At 62.1% G+C, this 12,206-nt stretch overlaps 3 protein-coding genes across 3 annotated transcripts; 1 reads left to right on the forward strand and 2 right to left on the reverse strand.

The window, feature by feature from the left end:
* Positions 1 to 57: 57 nt before the first annotated feature.
* Positions 58 to 5,950, reverse strand: CHMP1A (charged multivesicular body protein 1A). The gene is made up of 7 exons (XM_014942578.1): positions 5,890 to 5,950; positions 5,658 to 5,677; positions 5,038 to 5,115; positions 4,545 to 4,691; positions 3,861 to 3,989; positions 3,468 to 3,655; positions 58 to 2,142 (listed from the first exon to the last, which is right to left on the reverse strand). The coding sequence occupies exons 1-7, from the start codon at positions 5,894 to 5,896 to the stop codon at positions 2,121 to 2,123; spliced, it is 591 nt and encodes a 196-aa protein (XP_014798064.1). The 5' UTR covers positions 5,897 to 5,950; the 3' UTR covers positions 58 to 2,120.
* Positions 5,951 to 6,229: 279 nt separating this feature from the next.
* On the forward strand, positions 6,230 to 10,110 carry CDK10 (cyclin-dependent kinase 10). Its single transcript, XM_014942200.1, has 13 exons — positions 6,230 to 6,345; positions 6,869 to 6,941; positions 7,178 to 7,249; positions 7,344 to 7,446; positions 7,607 to 7,688; positions 8,089 to 8,156; positions 8,443 to 8,495; positions 8,604 to 8,673; positions 8,801 to 8,860; positions 8,978 to 9,101; positions 9,176 to 9,315; positions 9,492 to 9,544; positions 9,619 to 10,110. Exons 1-13 carry the CDS (start codon positions 6,250 to 6,252, stop codon positions 9,720 to 9,722), a joined length of 1,098 nt encoding a protein of 365 aa, XP_014797686.1. The 5' UTR covers positions 6,230 to 6,249; the 3' UTR covers positions 9,723 to 10,110.
* Positions 10,111 to 10,390: 280 nt separating this feature from the next.
* On the reverse strand, positions 10,391 to 12,097 carry SPATA2L (spermatogenesis associated 2-like). The gene is made up of 2 exons (XM_014942220.1): positions 11,626 to 12,097; positions 10,391 to 11,524 (listed from the first exon to the last, which is right to left on the reverse strand). Exons 1-2 carry the CDS (start codon positions 11,929 to 11,931, stop codon positions 10,631 to 10,633), a joined length of 1,200 nt encoding a protein of 399 aa, XP_014797706.1. The 5' UTR covers positions 11,932 to 12,097; the 3' UTR covers positions 10,391 to 10,630.
* Between the last annotated feature and the right edge of the window lie 109 nt (positions 12,098 to 12,206).

The following is a 12,206-nucleotide window of genomic DNA, read 5'->3' on the forward strand; positions in this document are numbered from 1 at the left end:
GCAGAGGGGACCACACTCCCCTCTCTTTGCATCTGAAGCCCCAGAGACACCACCACGGATGTTCAGGGATTGTTTATTTAAAACAGCAGAAGGTAATCAACATGAGGTTGGAGAAGAAGAAAAAGGCAAATGAGACAAGCTTTAAAAAAAACCCACACAAATGAAACCACAGAGGAACGTCACACTGAAAGAAGGAACATTTCCAGGGGCAGGGGCTCCCCTGGGCTGCAGGGCGCCTCCCGGCCCCCAGCCCCACAGGTGGCACCCATGCAGGGCCAGGCTGCCCGGCCCCACAGGAGGGGGGCACAAGATTCAATGTTCCACCACGTGCAAGTGACTCTGTAGCCCAAAGCCACCTCATCCTCCTGGGTCACCACCCCATGTCCCCACCACAGCAGACATCGGGGGAGAAGGCTCTGACGGTCACTAGACACACACTGCCAAGGCCACTGAACTCAGAAAAAATAATCAAGACAGTGAAAAGTGTTTGTGTTGCAAGTGCTGGGGAGATGGCCCCTGGCCCACAGCGAGTCCTGCCCTATGTCCACACAGGCAGCCTGGGAGAGCAGCCAGCTCTGGGCTGGGGGGGGGTGGGGGGGGAAGAAGCTGCCTCCCCCTCTGCCCCACGCTGCCCTTCCTTCCTCTCGGCACAGCCCAGAGCAGCAGCTGTGCATGCATTAAAACTCTCTTTAAAAGTGATGAACCAGAGCTGCCCCACTGCAGTGGGACCAGACAGCCTGCAGTGAGAAGGTTAAAGCTCCTCCTCCTGAAAGCCAAAGGAAACTCCATTTCCTTCCCAGTGAGCTTCCCACCGATCCAGCAGCTCAGCAGTGCCTGGGAGCCATGGAGAAGGGGGATGGAAAACTTCAGCCCCAGGGGAAGGCTCCCAGGGATAAGCAACCACGCTGCCCCACAAGCAGTGGGGAGAAGGGACGTGGCAGTGCCCTAGAAGCAGCCCCCGCTCATCCAGCTCAGTACCACGCTCCAGCACAGAGCAGATGCAGCAAGATGGGAAGATTGTAGAGGAAATGGCAGCAGATATCCAGGGGACGAGCCACAGCCAGCGCAGGCAGACATGCTCTCAGGATGGTTTAGCATTTACTGTCACACCCATCCGGCTGGGGGACATTTAGGGACGAGGCTGTGGCCACCGCAGCTGCAAGCCTGGGGGTGGAAGCTGCTGCGATCCACTCCCAGCTGCTGGACATCAGGCTGTGACTGGTTCCACATGGGAGGTCAGGGCCTGGATAACCATTTCCAGACCGCAGCAGCTGGAGATGTGGAATGCGTGGATTTACATGCACGCACACACGGGCAGGACGAGCATTTCAAAGGTCACTTTGTGTTACAGAGCTCCAGGGAGGTTTGGCCCGGCAGGACAAGGAGCTAGCGATTGGGCAAGGTGAAGTCTACAAATAGGGAACCCAGCTATGGCTCAGGAAGGTCACTGCGAGGGAAGAGATGCCACGGCGTCACCTCCCTTTCCTGCAAGGCACTAACCTTCCCAGAAACACCACAGCTGGGAAAATAACCCTTCCCAAACTGCTGCAAGAGGAAGGCAGCCCTGTGGGGAATCTCCCTGCTCCTTGTAAACAGCTCCTTGCTGCGGGCCCTGGGGAAAAACACAGCCTGCAGCTCGGACACCCCGTCTGAAACAGGCCACTAGAGTGTGCTACGCATGGAGGAGAGTCAGGCGAGCAGCACCCCAGAAGATACAGCCACCCACCTCCAGGATTCCTTTAGTGTTAAATTAGGAGCGGGATGTTGCATCGTGGGACACTGCCAGAAACCAGCAGCAACCCTCAAATGAAAAACACCCTGAAATCAGACCCAGCAAAGCGTTCCTCGAGCCCAGAGAGAGGCCGTCGCTGCTCAGAAACCCCCTGCCAGGACCACCGCCTGCTCTGGGAAAAGTCACTGTCAAACCCCAAAAGAAGAGTCTAAAGGCAGGCAGGCAGGGCTGGGGACGTGCTGCTGGAGGAGGGGACGACCGACTCCGCCTGGCCGGTGGGTCACAGCAAGGACACGTAGCAGAGGTGGGGAAGGAGTCCCGGGCCCCTCCACCCCACACGCCGTACCACCGGTGCAGGGCAGCAGTCCGCAGGGGCCACAGGAGACCTTTAATTCCGCAAGGCAGCCAACCTGGAAGGGAGAGCAGGAGAGGGAACAGGCGTGAGAGCAGCAGGAAATGGCCGTGAGTCAGAAGAACCCCTCAGCCCGTGTGTGCTGGGAACATCTCTGCCCAGAAACTTCCCTCCTGCGGCAGAAACACAAGAAATCAGCAGGTCCAGAGAGGTGATTCTGCCACTTTACTCTGCTCTGGTGAGACCTCACCTGGAGTATTGTGTGTAGGTCTGGAGCCCTCAATATAAGGAGGACATGGACCTGATGGAGCAGGTCCAGAGGAGGGCCACAAGGATGATCAGGGGGATGGAGCACCTCTGCTACGAGGACAGGCTGAGGGAGCTGGGGTTGTTCAGCCTGGAGGAGGCTCCGGGGAGACCTAATAGCAGCCTTCCAGAACCTGAAGGGAGCCTACAGGAAGGCTGGGGAGAGCCTGTTTAGAAAGGCCTGCAGTGACAGGACGAGGGGAAATGGCTTCAAGCTGGAGGGGAACAGATTTAGATTGGAGATTAGGAGAGGGTTCTTCACTGTGAGGGTGGTGGAGCACTGGAACAGGTTGCCCAGGGAGGTGGTTGAGGCCCCATCCCTGGAGATATTCAAGGAGAGGCTCGACGAGGCCCTGGGCAACCTGGTCTAGTTGGGGGTGTCCCTGCTGACTGCGGGGGGGTCGGACTAGATGGCCTTTGGAGGTCCCTTCCGGCCTGGGCAATTCTATGATTCTATGAAATCCTGCCCTGGAGCACGCGGCCACGGCTGCCTGGGGTTAACATGGAATATCTGTCATCAGCGCAGGAGGGGTTCCTGGCTTCTCTTCTGGGTGTCTCACCCCTGCCTGGTCCCTCTCCCAGGGTCACCTCCAGCTCCCACGGCAGCACACCGCAGCCTCAGGGCTGTCCCCAGCTGGACCCCAGTAGCAGTTTCATGGGAGAGCAGCAGGGAGGGACTGGGGAGAGGAAGCTCATCAGCTTCTCCTGGGGCAGTTCCAGGGAAACAGCCTGTTCCCGGAGCTGTTTGAAGGTCAGCGCCAAGCGTTCCCGGAGCAGCAGCAGCTGCGTGAGGGCGAGCGCGGAGCAGGGGGAGACTGTTCTGCACCTCCTTGACAAGAGCTCGCTGCAGAGTGCCAGAAGCCACCCCCGTCCCCAGGCCCGAAGCCCTGAACAGCCACCTCGCCTGCCTGCGCAGGGTACCACGGGGGCTGCCAGGCTCTGGCTTGCCTGAGCATCAGAAAGAGGGCTCAGCACCCACTTGGCTGTGGTGGGTTAACCCCTTCATACTGGTGAAGGATCCCTGGGAAGGATTCAAACTGCCTCGAGACAAGGCAAAGGACCCAGGAGAGAACAAACCTCCGTGACAGCTGGTCTTCCTGGCTGCGGACCGAGCTCTCCCCGACGGCTGAAGCCCCCTCGGGGAGCTGGTTGAGCTGGTCCATGATCTCCAGGCCGTTCTCCTCTGCGATCTGGACGATGAGGCTGTCCACCTGCTCCTGCGGTGTGGTCAGCGTGGTAGCGGAGCTCATGGAGTCCTCCATGACCTGTGACAGAGACAGCCTGTCAGCCTGCCCCACAGCCAAAGCCACCAGCCCCCTTAGCCAGAGCAGGGCCACGGCGAAGGGTCGCAAAGCCTGGTTTTACCCCAGACCCCTTCTGAGTACGTTACAGTTCACAAACACAAGCCCACCCTGCTGAACCCAGCAGCTCCCAGCCCTCCCAGACTCACCAGAGACCACCAGCACTTACCGACGTATGAACATCCAAATTCTGAACCTGCTGCTCAAATTTATCCATCACCGCAGACACCTTCTGCAGGTCCATGGAGCTCAGAGCCTTGTCCAAGGCCTTGGTCACCTGGGCCATGTTTTTCGTCACCTGCAAGAGGAGATTGCTTCACCAATGCTCTCCAAAAGCAAGGTACATCACTGCTGAGGGTAAAACCCAGGCCAGCAAGAGAGAAGCCAGAATTTCTGATGATCACAGCAGTGTCACGAAGCAGGACAGGCTCTGCCTGCCCACCAGATGCTGCAGCCACCTCTACATAGGTTCAGCCTAGCTGCAGGTTTCTCCAGCCACTGAAGACCTTGGGCAGTGCTCCTGGCAGGATGGGTCCCAGCCCACTACCCTCATACACGCCATGAGGCAAGAGGCTCCAGGCATGACCCTCTGCCTCTCTGCAGCCATGGATTAAGGATTTAACCCGAGTCCCCAGTGAAGCAGCCCCACTGGGAGGCCATCCCAGATGGGCTCTGCACAGGCTACACCAGAGCAAGGGGGTCTGAGCTAACTACAAAGCTTGGGGAGATTCTTGCTGAGGACAGGAAAGTCCAAGGTGGTTTGAGGTAGCATGAGAGGAATAGCCAACATTCACTCTCTGCAGAGCATAGACTGGTCTCAAAGCCCCCCTCACACACACACAGAGGCTCTTACCCCCTTCATTGTCACTGCTGTCTGGACCTTGGAGGCCACCGCATCCACGCGGGAAGACATGCGGAGCCAGTTAAGCCCCTCGTTCTTCTTACGGATGGCATTCTCTGCATAGACACGAGCACACTCCACGTTCTTCTGCTGAAGCGCCTGGAAAAGCAAAGGGCAACCGCTTGCACAGAGAATCCACTACAGATTTATGAACAAGCATGCTCTGTTTCTGACAGGTTTCCATCAGGAAATAGCTCGCCTGGGACCCTCAAAATGCTAAGCGTGTCCCTGAACAGGAATTAAATCCCTCTCAGCATTGCAGGGATGAACCACATCCACCAGATTCAAGAACTGAGGTTGTGACTCAAAACACTTGGAGGCTGAGCTGGCACATGCAGTGAGACCTGGGGAGGGGAACCTCCCCCTTTCCCCAGTCCCTTGGTGCAACACAGCAGAAGGAAGGATCCACAGCTGCCCAGCACAGGGCGAGTTCACACCCACACACCTTTTTGACTTTGGCTTGCTCGGCCTTGGAGTCTTTTTCAGCTTTTTTGGCAAGTTTCTCCAGCTGCTTTGCTGTGAACTGCAGAGAAAGCAACAAGTTAGTGCCGGGATAGGGCAGTACAGAATCAGGGCCCAGGACAAGCAAAGCCCCCAGCTGCCTCCCCCCACCCAGCGACGCCGGCCACGGCTGCCCTAACCCCTCCGTCCGCGGGAGGGAGCCGGGGAGACGGAATTCCCCGAGGACCGGAGCCTCCCAGAGCACACCGGCAAACCAGGAAGTCCATTTTCCTTGCTTCTGAGAAGGGAAGTGCCAGAAACAGCCCAGGAACGGCGGCCCGGGAGAACAAACCCGGCTAAAGGGCTCCCTCTTCCCGCAACCGCCGGCATCGGCGGGGCTCCGGGGGCCGGGAAGGGGAGAGCAGCAGCAGCACCCCCCGCGCCTCCTGGAAGGCGGATCTCCGCAGGTTTGGGCCTCCTGCCCCGACGAGGCGCGACTCAGCGCGCGGAACGGTCCCCGGGCTCCTCCCGGAGAGGTGGACGCCATCGCCTGCCCTCCGGGACGGGCCGCAGGAGCGGAGATACGTGAGAGAGAGGAGACAGAGGACCCGCCGCCACCCTCACCTTCAGCTGGAAGAGCGTGTCTGGAAGAGAAGAAAAGCACGGCCTCAGGGACGGCGCGCTAGGGACAATACGGGGGGCGGGGCGGGGCAGGACTAGGCCTCAACCCCGACCCCGGCCCCCAGCCCCTACGTATCCCCACTCTCGGTGTGCCCCCAAGCCCCACCATCGGGAACGACCCCTCTCCGCCAAGCCCGGGACAGCGCGGCCCCCTTCCTCACCCGCCCGATCTTACCGTCCATCCTGCCCCGTCGCCGCTTCCGGGTTCTACCGCCGCCGCTTCCGGGGTGCGCTCTCGCCGATTCTCGCGAGAGCACCGCCCGGGCAGGGAAGGTCACGTGGAGGGGGGTGGTGGTGTCCGTTGCGAAGCGGCGGGGCCACAGCGGGGAAGGGGGCGGAGCGAAAAAAGGGGGCGGGGCGACAGGCTCCTCCCTCCGCCGAGCCTAGCAACCGTTGCCAGGGTCCAGCGCGGGGGGGCGTGGTCTGCGGCGGGGAGGGATGGCACTGCGCATGCGTACAGGCCAGCGGCCCCCTCCCGGCGGCGGTGCGGCGCATGCGTGAGTCCGTGACGTCACGGCGCATACGTCAGGCAGATATGGCGGAGGGTGGCTCTGCTGAGGGGGAGCTGGAGCCGCTGCGGCTGCGGCGGCTCCGGGGCGAGGGGTTCTTCGAAGTGCCGGCGGCTGACCGGGTGAGGGGCCGGGGTTGTGTGGGTGAGCGGGGCGGGGTCCCTGGGCTCCCCAAGGTACCCGGGAGGGAGAAGAGGGTCCTAGTGCCCGGGGGTCTCTGGGTTGTGGGTAGGCCCGGGGGCTATCCTAGCCTGGGCCGCAGGCTTCCCGCAGGCCGCAGGGAGGGAGCTGGGCAGCGTGCGGTGCCTGCGGACCCTGCCCGCTGGCTGGGAGCAGCTTGTGCGGAGGATAGGGAGGTTCCTCGGTGGGGGGGGTGTGCTGGCACAGGGTTACGGGGCTGGGGGGGCCCAGGGCGCTGTCTCTGTCCCAGTGGCTGGCTGACTTGATGTTCTTGCAGTGTTATGAAACACTGTCTTGCTCCCAAAGCACTGGAGCAGCACCGCAGTCTGCCTGGTGGGAGGGAGAGGTGTAGCTTAAGGTGTTAGTCTGCTATCGAGGTTCTGTGTCCCTAGGAAGGTTGGTGAGAAACCACTGGGGGCTGCCCCAGAGCTAGTGCTTGCCTCTGATGTGGCTCTTTGGTTCCAGCTGGGAAGATGCAGGAGCGTGAAGGAGTTTGAGAAGCTGAATCGGATTGGAGAGGGCACCTACGGCATAGTGTGTAAGTGCTGCACTGGCTGTTTTCTCCGAGCCTGGGTCAGAACCAGTTCCTGGGTGGAAGGAGGGGCTGCAGCCCATCTGTCCACATCCTGGCAGTGGGACCATGTTGGGGTGGGGGGTGCCATGGCGTGGACTGAGGCTGAGAGGAGGCTCATTAGCGTGGGGATCCTCCTGGCTCACGATAAAACCAGTGTTTGTCACCTGGGGCTGACTGTGTGCCCTGTGCTGCTCTTTCAGACCGGGCCCGGGACACAGTGACAGATGAGACTGTAGCATTGAAGAAGGTGCGGATGGACAATGAGAAAGATGGTAATGGAGGCACAGGGGCGATTCCTATGGTGGGCAGGAGCATCCCTGCCCCCTGCTCGAGGCAGTCCTGCAGCGTAGCTGTTGCTTTCTGCAGGAATGCCCATCAGCAGCCTGCGGGAGATCACCCTGCTCCTGGAGCTTCGGCACCCCAATATCGTGGAGCTGAAGGATGTGGTTGTAGGGAACCATCTGGAGAGGTGAGAGTCTCCCTTCCATCCTCTCCCCCTACACTCTCTGCCTTTCCAACCCTTCTCAGTTCCCTGAGCTGTCTCTCATGGCATAGACCTGTGCTGTGAGTGCTGGGACACCAGAGAGGTGTCCCAGGGGAAGCTCCTGACTGTGTCTTGTCCACAACAGTATTTTCCTGGTGATGGGCTACTGCGAGCAGGACCTAGCTAGCCTTCTCGAGAACATGCAGACACCTTTTTCAGAGGCTCAGGTAAAAACTGGGCTTAGCTTTAGGTATGTCACCCCTGCCAGGGTGCTGCCATGCCAGCCAGAACATGCTGGTCACCAGCATGGACTCCTCAGACCCTGTGACCTTGTCTTGGGCTTCACCAGGGCCAGGGGAGCATGGGTTGAGCTTGTGTTCCTGGGCCGCGTGGGGAGTCTGGCTTAGCTGGCTCTTGGAGAACACTCCAGGGATTTTCAAGGCAGGGTTTTGGGCTGGAGCAAACTGGCACAGAAACAGAGCTGGGAAGAAATGTGCCCACCAGATGGCCTGAGAGCTGCTCTGGGAGGATACGGGGACTGATGCACTGAGTGGGTTTAACCTCTGGGGGGTTTGCCTGGCTGGTGCTGCTCTCACAGAGGTGGGTGTTCCTGTTCTCTGTCTCCAGGTGAAGTGTATCATCTTGCAAGTCCTCAAAGGCCTGCAGTACCTTCATGAGAAGTACATCATCCACAGGTGGGAGCAGCAGGATGGAGGCAGGGAGAAGGGGCTGATGGGAGGGAGATTGCTGATCTGTGAACTGTGGTGTTATTCTTCACCTCCCACGCCCACGTGCTGCGAGCAAGGAGCACGGTGTGGAGTAGCTCTGGGCAGGCCACCGATTTTGGGAGGCCACTGAATGATGGGATTAGCTTCTCCTTGTTGTTGCTCAGCTCTGGGGCTCTGCAGCTGGGGGGGAGCACAGGTACAGGAAGAGCCATTGCCTGAAGGACGGTGCTGACCAGCCTCTGTTCCTCGGCAGGGACCTGAAGGTGTCCAACCTGCTCATGACTGACAAAGGCTGCGTGAAGATAGGTGAGCTCCTGGCAGCCACCCTTGATGTGCCCACAGCTCTCCCTTCACACTGTGATACGGTTGCAGCGAGGAGCTTTCCTCTCTCCTGATCTCGAGTCTCTATTGCAGCTGATTTTGGACTGGCACGCTCTTACGGGATGCCACCGAAGCCAATGACCCCCAAAGTCGTCACGCTGTGGTGAGCGGTCGGTGTGGGGGGCTGTGCTGGCTCGGGGTGATGCAGGCAAGTCCTTGCAGTGTGGCGGGGGCTTCCTTAGCGCTGGTTTCACCACAGACCCCTTGAGACAGTGCTGTCCCCTGCACAGGTACCGAGCGCCCGAGCTGCTGCTGGGGATGACAACCCAGACCACCAGCATCGACATGTGGTAAGGGGAGGGCAGGAAGGGGCTGAGGCTGGCCAGTCTGGGGGGCTACAAACGCAGTGGGGGTCAATGGAGGGGTTTCTTCTGCCGTGCTGACCCTTGAAATTGTCTGCTCCGCAGGGCCATGGGCTGCATCCTCGCCGAGCTGCTGGCCCACAAGCCACTGCTGCCTGGCACCTCTGAGATCCACCAGATAGACCTTATTGTGCAGCTCCTGGGGACACCCAACGAAAACATCTGGCCGGTGAGAGCAGTCCTTCCCTTGCTGCCTGCTCCGCCTGCTCTCCCTGCCCCCACCTCACGCTCTGCCCCCCTCAGGGTTTCTCCAAGCTGCCCCTGGTGAGTCAGTACACCCTGCGGAAGCAGCCCTACAACAACCTCAAGCACAAGTTCCCCTGGCTGTCAGAGGCTGGTCTGCGGCTGCTCAACTTCCTCTTCATGTACGATCCCAAGAAGCGGTAAGAGCCTTTGGCAGCTCTGCGTGGGCAGGTCACGGGGTGGGCAGGGGAGGAGGAAACCTGCCTGCAGATGGGGCTGCCTGTGTCACGCTGCCCCCGTGACAGGGCTGTCCCCATAGCTGGGGACACGTCAGTGCCATTGGGGAGATGCTTGCTACATCCCCTTATCCCTGCAGGGCGACGGCAAAAGACTGCCTGGAAAGCTCCTACTTCAAGGAGAAGCCCCTGCGTAAGTAAACCCCCTATGGGGCAGGGCTTGGGGTGTTCTGGGTGCCCACTGACCCCCCCCTCTCTGCCCCACAGCCTGCGAGCCGGAGCTCATGCCCACCTTCCCCCACCACCGCAACAAGCGGGCGGCCACCAGCAGCGCAGGGACGGAGAGCCAGGCGAAGCGCAGCAAGCCCTGAGCCCCGGCCCAGGGGAGGAGGCACGACGCAGCCAGCTAGGCTGGCTCTTACAGAACAGTACCAGCGCCCCGGGCTCCATCCCCTCCTGCCATGGCTCCCAAATTTACTTCCCCTCCCCATACCGGTGTGGGGATGTCCCGGCTGTAGCAGGGGAGCGCTACAACTGCCCCCCCGTACACATCTTCTGCCCCAGAGCTGGGCAGGCTCCAGTGTGGGGCTGGGTGGGGGCAGCACCAGGGGCAGGAGAGAGGAGAGATGGGATCCCCCAGGAGAAGCTGGGGTGCTGGCACAACCAGCCGTGTCTTAGGGGGGACAACTCTTGGAGGGTGCTGGCTGTGTGGGGTAACCCCGACTTTGTTGTCAATAAAATCATCTGCCAGCAGCAGCAGCGGGGAGTGAATTGCCTCATCCCTTGGCTCCAGCTGGGCTGGGAGAAGCTACAGCCCTGCTTTCTTCCCCTTGTGCCACACATCCAGCTCCAGGGCCAAGGACACCCCTGGGCTCTGCCTCCCAAAACTGGCCTTTAGCAGAGCCCAGCTCCCCTCTCCTGGGAGGTGTGTGGCATCAGATGGCACTGCAGGCCCTGTCCTTTCCCCAGGAGTGGGCACACTTAATCCACTGCTCCCCCCGCCCCATCTCCCCACCATGGCAGGAGCAGACCACCACACTGCCAGGCAGCCGCGCTTTACTGAGATGCACCAAGCTGTTTACAGCAGGAACGCTGGGGCCGGAGCAGGAGGAGCCCAACAAGCTCCTACCACCCCGGTGGAGAAGCAAGTGCGTGGCACATGTCCCACTGCCCCCCGGCGGGGCGAGTTCAGTGTCCTTCGGGGGCTGGCTGTGGCTGTCCCCCTTCCCTTCCAGCCCCAGGGGCAGAGGTGCAGCCAGCAGCAGAACCCTCAGGGGTGCTAGGACCTGGGGCTGGAGCCGTCGGCCAGCAGCATGTCCACCTCTGTCCGCTGCAGCCAGAGCCGCTGCTGCCTCTCGCTGCGCAGCTCCTGCCCGCGGTGGTGGCTGCGGCAGGCCTGCCCGGCCGCGCAGGCGCCGGCGTGGAGCTGCTGGCAGGTCGTGCAGCAGTAGGAGGGCAGCCCCCCTCGGCGCAGGCAAGAGTGCAGCTGGTAGCAGGGCAGCTCGGGGGCTTCCTGGGGGGCGGTGGGGGGCAAATCTTGGGGTTCCCCCAGCACCTGGGGTCTTCTGCTCCCCAAGGCTAAAGCAGAGAGTGAGCTGCTGGCCCCACCGAGCTCCTCCTCCAGGAAGAGGCGAGAGGAGGAGGAAGTGTCCAGGTTGGGGTTGCTTGTGGGGGGCACCGGCTCCTGCCCGCTCCTGCTGTCTCTGCAGCTGTCCCAGCCCCCTCTGGGCACATCCTGAGCACCCTGTGGGCTACCAGGGTCCCTCCAAAGCACTGGGGCGGCTATGTCCTCTCGCCTCGTGTCCTCTGGGCCAGCTGGCATCTCCTGGTAGAGATCCATGCCATCGTTGTTGCCACCGCCAGCCGCCTCTCGGTGCCGCAGCATCTCCACGCAGGCCTCCACGTTCCCAGCCAGCCCCCGTGCCTCCAGCAGCTCCTCGGGATGTAGATGGCGGGGCTGCAGCCTCCTCACCACCTCCCCCAGGATCTCGCACTCCAACCGGCAGGCGAAGAAGCCACAGGCGGTGGCCACCAGCTCAGGCCCCGGGGGCAGCCGGGAGACGGTCAGGCGGTGCGGGTCACGCCGTTCGTAGCCCAGCCGGCCAAAGCTCCGCAGCAGGTCGGCTTCGGGGAGCGCCGGGCGCAGCCAGTGCACATAGGCGCCGGAGAAGGTCTGCAATGAGAATAGGGGGTGGAGGGAGCACGGTTGGAGACCCCCCTGCCCCAGTGAGTTCCGTCGCACCCCCCGGTGTGTCCCGGGGCGTGGGTGCTCACCTGGAGGGTGCCGAACTCCCTGCGCCAGGGGAAGAGGTAGAGGTTGACGGCGGCCAGCTCCAGCAGCTGGAAGGCGACGGCCAGGCCCTGCAGCGCCGGCCCCAGGTCCGAACGGCCCCGCAGCCCGCTAGCCAGCAGGGCCGGGCCGTCCTCCTGCAGGGCCCCCAGCAGCGCCGGCTCCAGCTCCAGCCGCTGCCGCAGCCTCTCCGCCAAGGAAGGGTCGGAGCAGGCCCCGGCGCGGCCCCGGCGGAACTCCCGCTCCAGGCAGCGCCGGTACTCCTCCCGCAGCGCCGAGCCCGCGCACATCCTGCGGGTGCAGCGGGGTGAGACCCCCCGGCCCGGCCCGGCCCCGCTCCGCTCCCCCCGGGGCTCGGTTCCCCCCACGCTCCGCACGGGCTCCGCTTCCGCCTCCCGCGCCACGCCCACCGCGGGCCGGGACGGCGCCGGGAGGGGCGTGGTCAGCACGAGGCCACGCCCCCCTCAGTGCCGTGAGCCAACAGCGCCCCCCAGTGGGTGGGAGGAGCAGCGCCCCCCCCTCCCAGGGGTAAGGCCACCCCCGGGACCCAACCGGCCGCGGCGGG

This window comes from Calidris pugnax, unplaced genomic scaffold (genome assembly GCF_001431845.1).
Source record: "Calidris pugnax isolate Ruff unplaced genomic scaffold, ASM143184v1 scaffold28, whole genome shotgun sequence".
Taxonomy (NCBI): domain Eukaryota; kingdom Metazoa; phylum Chordata; class Aves; order Charadriiformes; family Scolopacidae; genus Calidris; species Calidris pugnax.

What these genes read in the sequence shown, in the direction of transcription:
- CHMP1A (XM_014942578.1), bottom strand. An exon ending in AGCAAGCCAAAGTCAAAAAG is followed by an intron (nt 4,692 to 5,037) that starts GTGTGTGGGTGT and finishes TTGCTTTTCCAG; the next exon opens with GCGCTTCAGCAGAAGAACGT. An exon ending in GAAGACCAGCTGTCACGGAG is followed by an intron (nt 2,143 to 3,467) that starts GTTTGTTCTCTC and finishes TCTCCCTTCCAG; the next exon opens with GTTGGCTGCCTTGCGGAATT.
- CDK10 (XM_014942200.1), top strand. Translation starts at nt 6,250, where the DNA reads ATGGCGGAGGGTGGCTCTGCTGAGGGGGAGCTGGAGCCGCTGCGGCTG. An exon ending in CACCTTTTTCAGAGGCTCAG is followed by an intron (nt 7,689 to 8,088) that starts GTAAAAACTGGG and finishes CTCTGTCTCCAG; the next exon opens with GTGAAGTGTATCATCTTGCA. An exon ending in CCAACGAAAACATCTGGCCG is followed by an intron (nt 9,102 to 9,175) that starts GTGAGAGCAGTC and finishes TGCCCCCCTCAG; the next exon opens with GGTTTCTCCAAGCTGCCCCT.
- SPATA2L (XM_014942220.1), bottom strand. Translation starts at nt 11,931, where the DNA reads ATGTGCGCGGGCTCGGCGCTGCGGGAGGAGTACCGGCGCTGCCTGGAG. An exon ending in GGGAGTTCGGCACCCTCCAG is followed by an intron (nt 11,525 to 11,625) that starts GTGAGCACCCAC and finishes TTCTCATTGCAG; the next exon opens with ACCTTCTCCGGCGCCTATGT.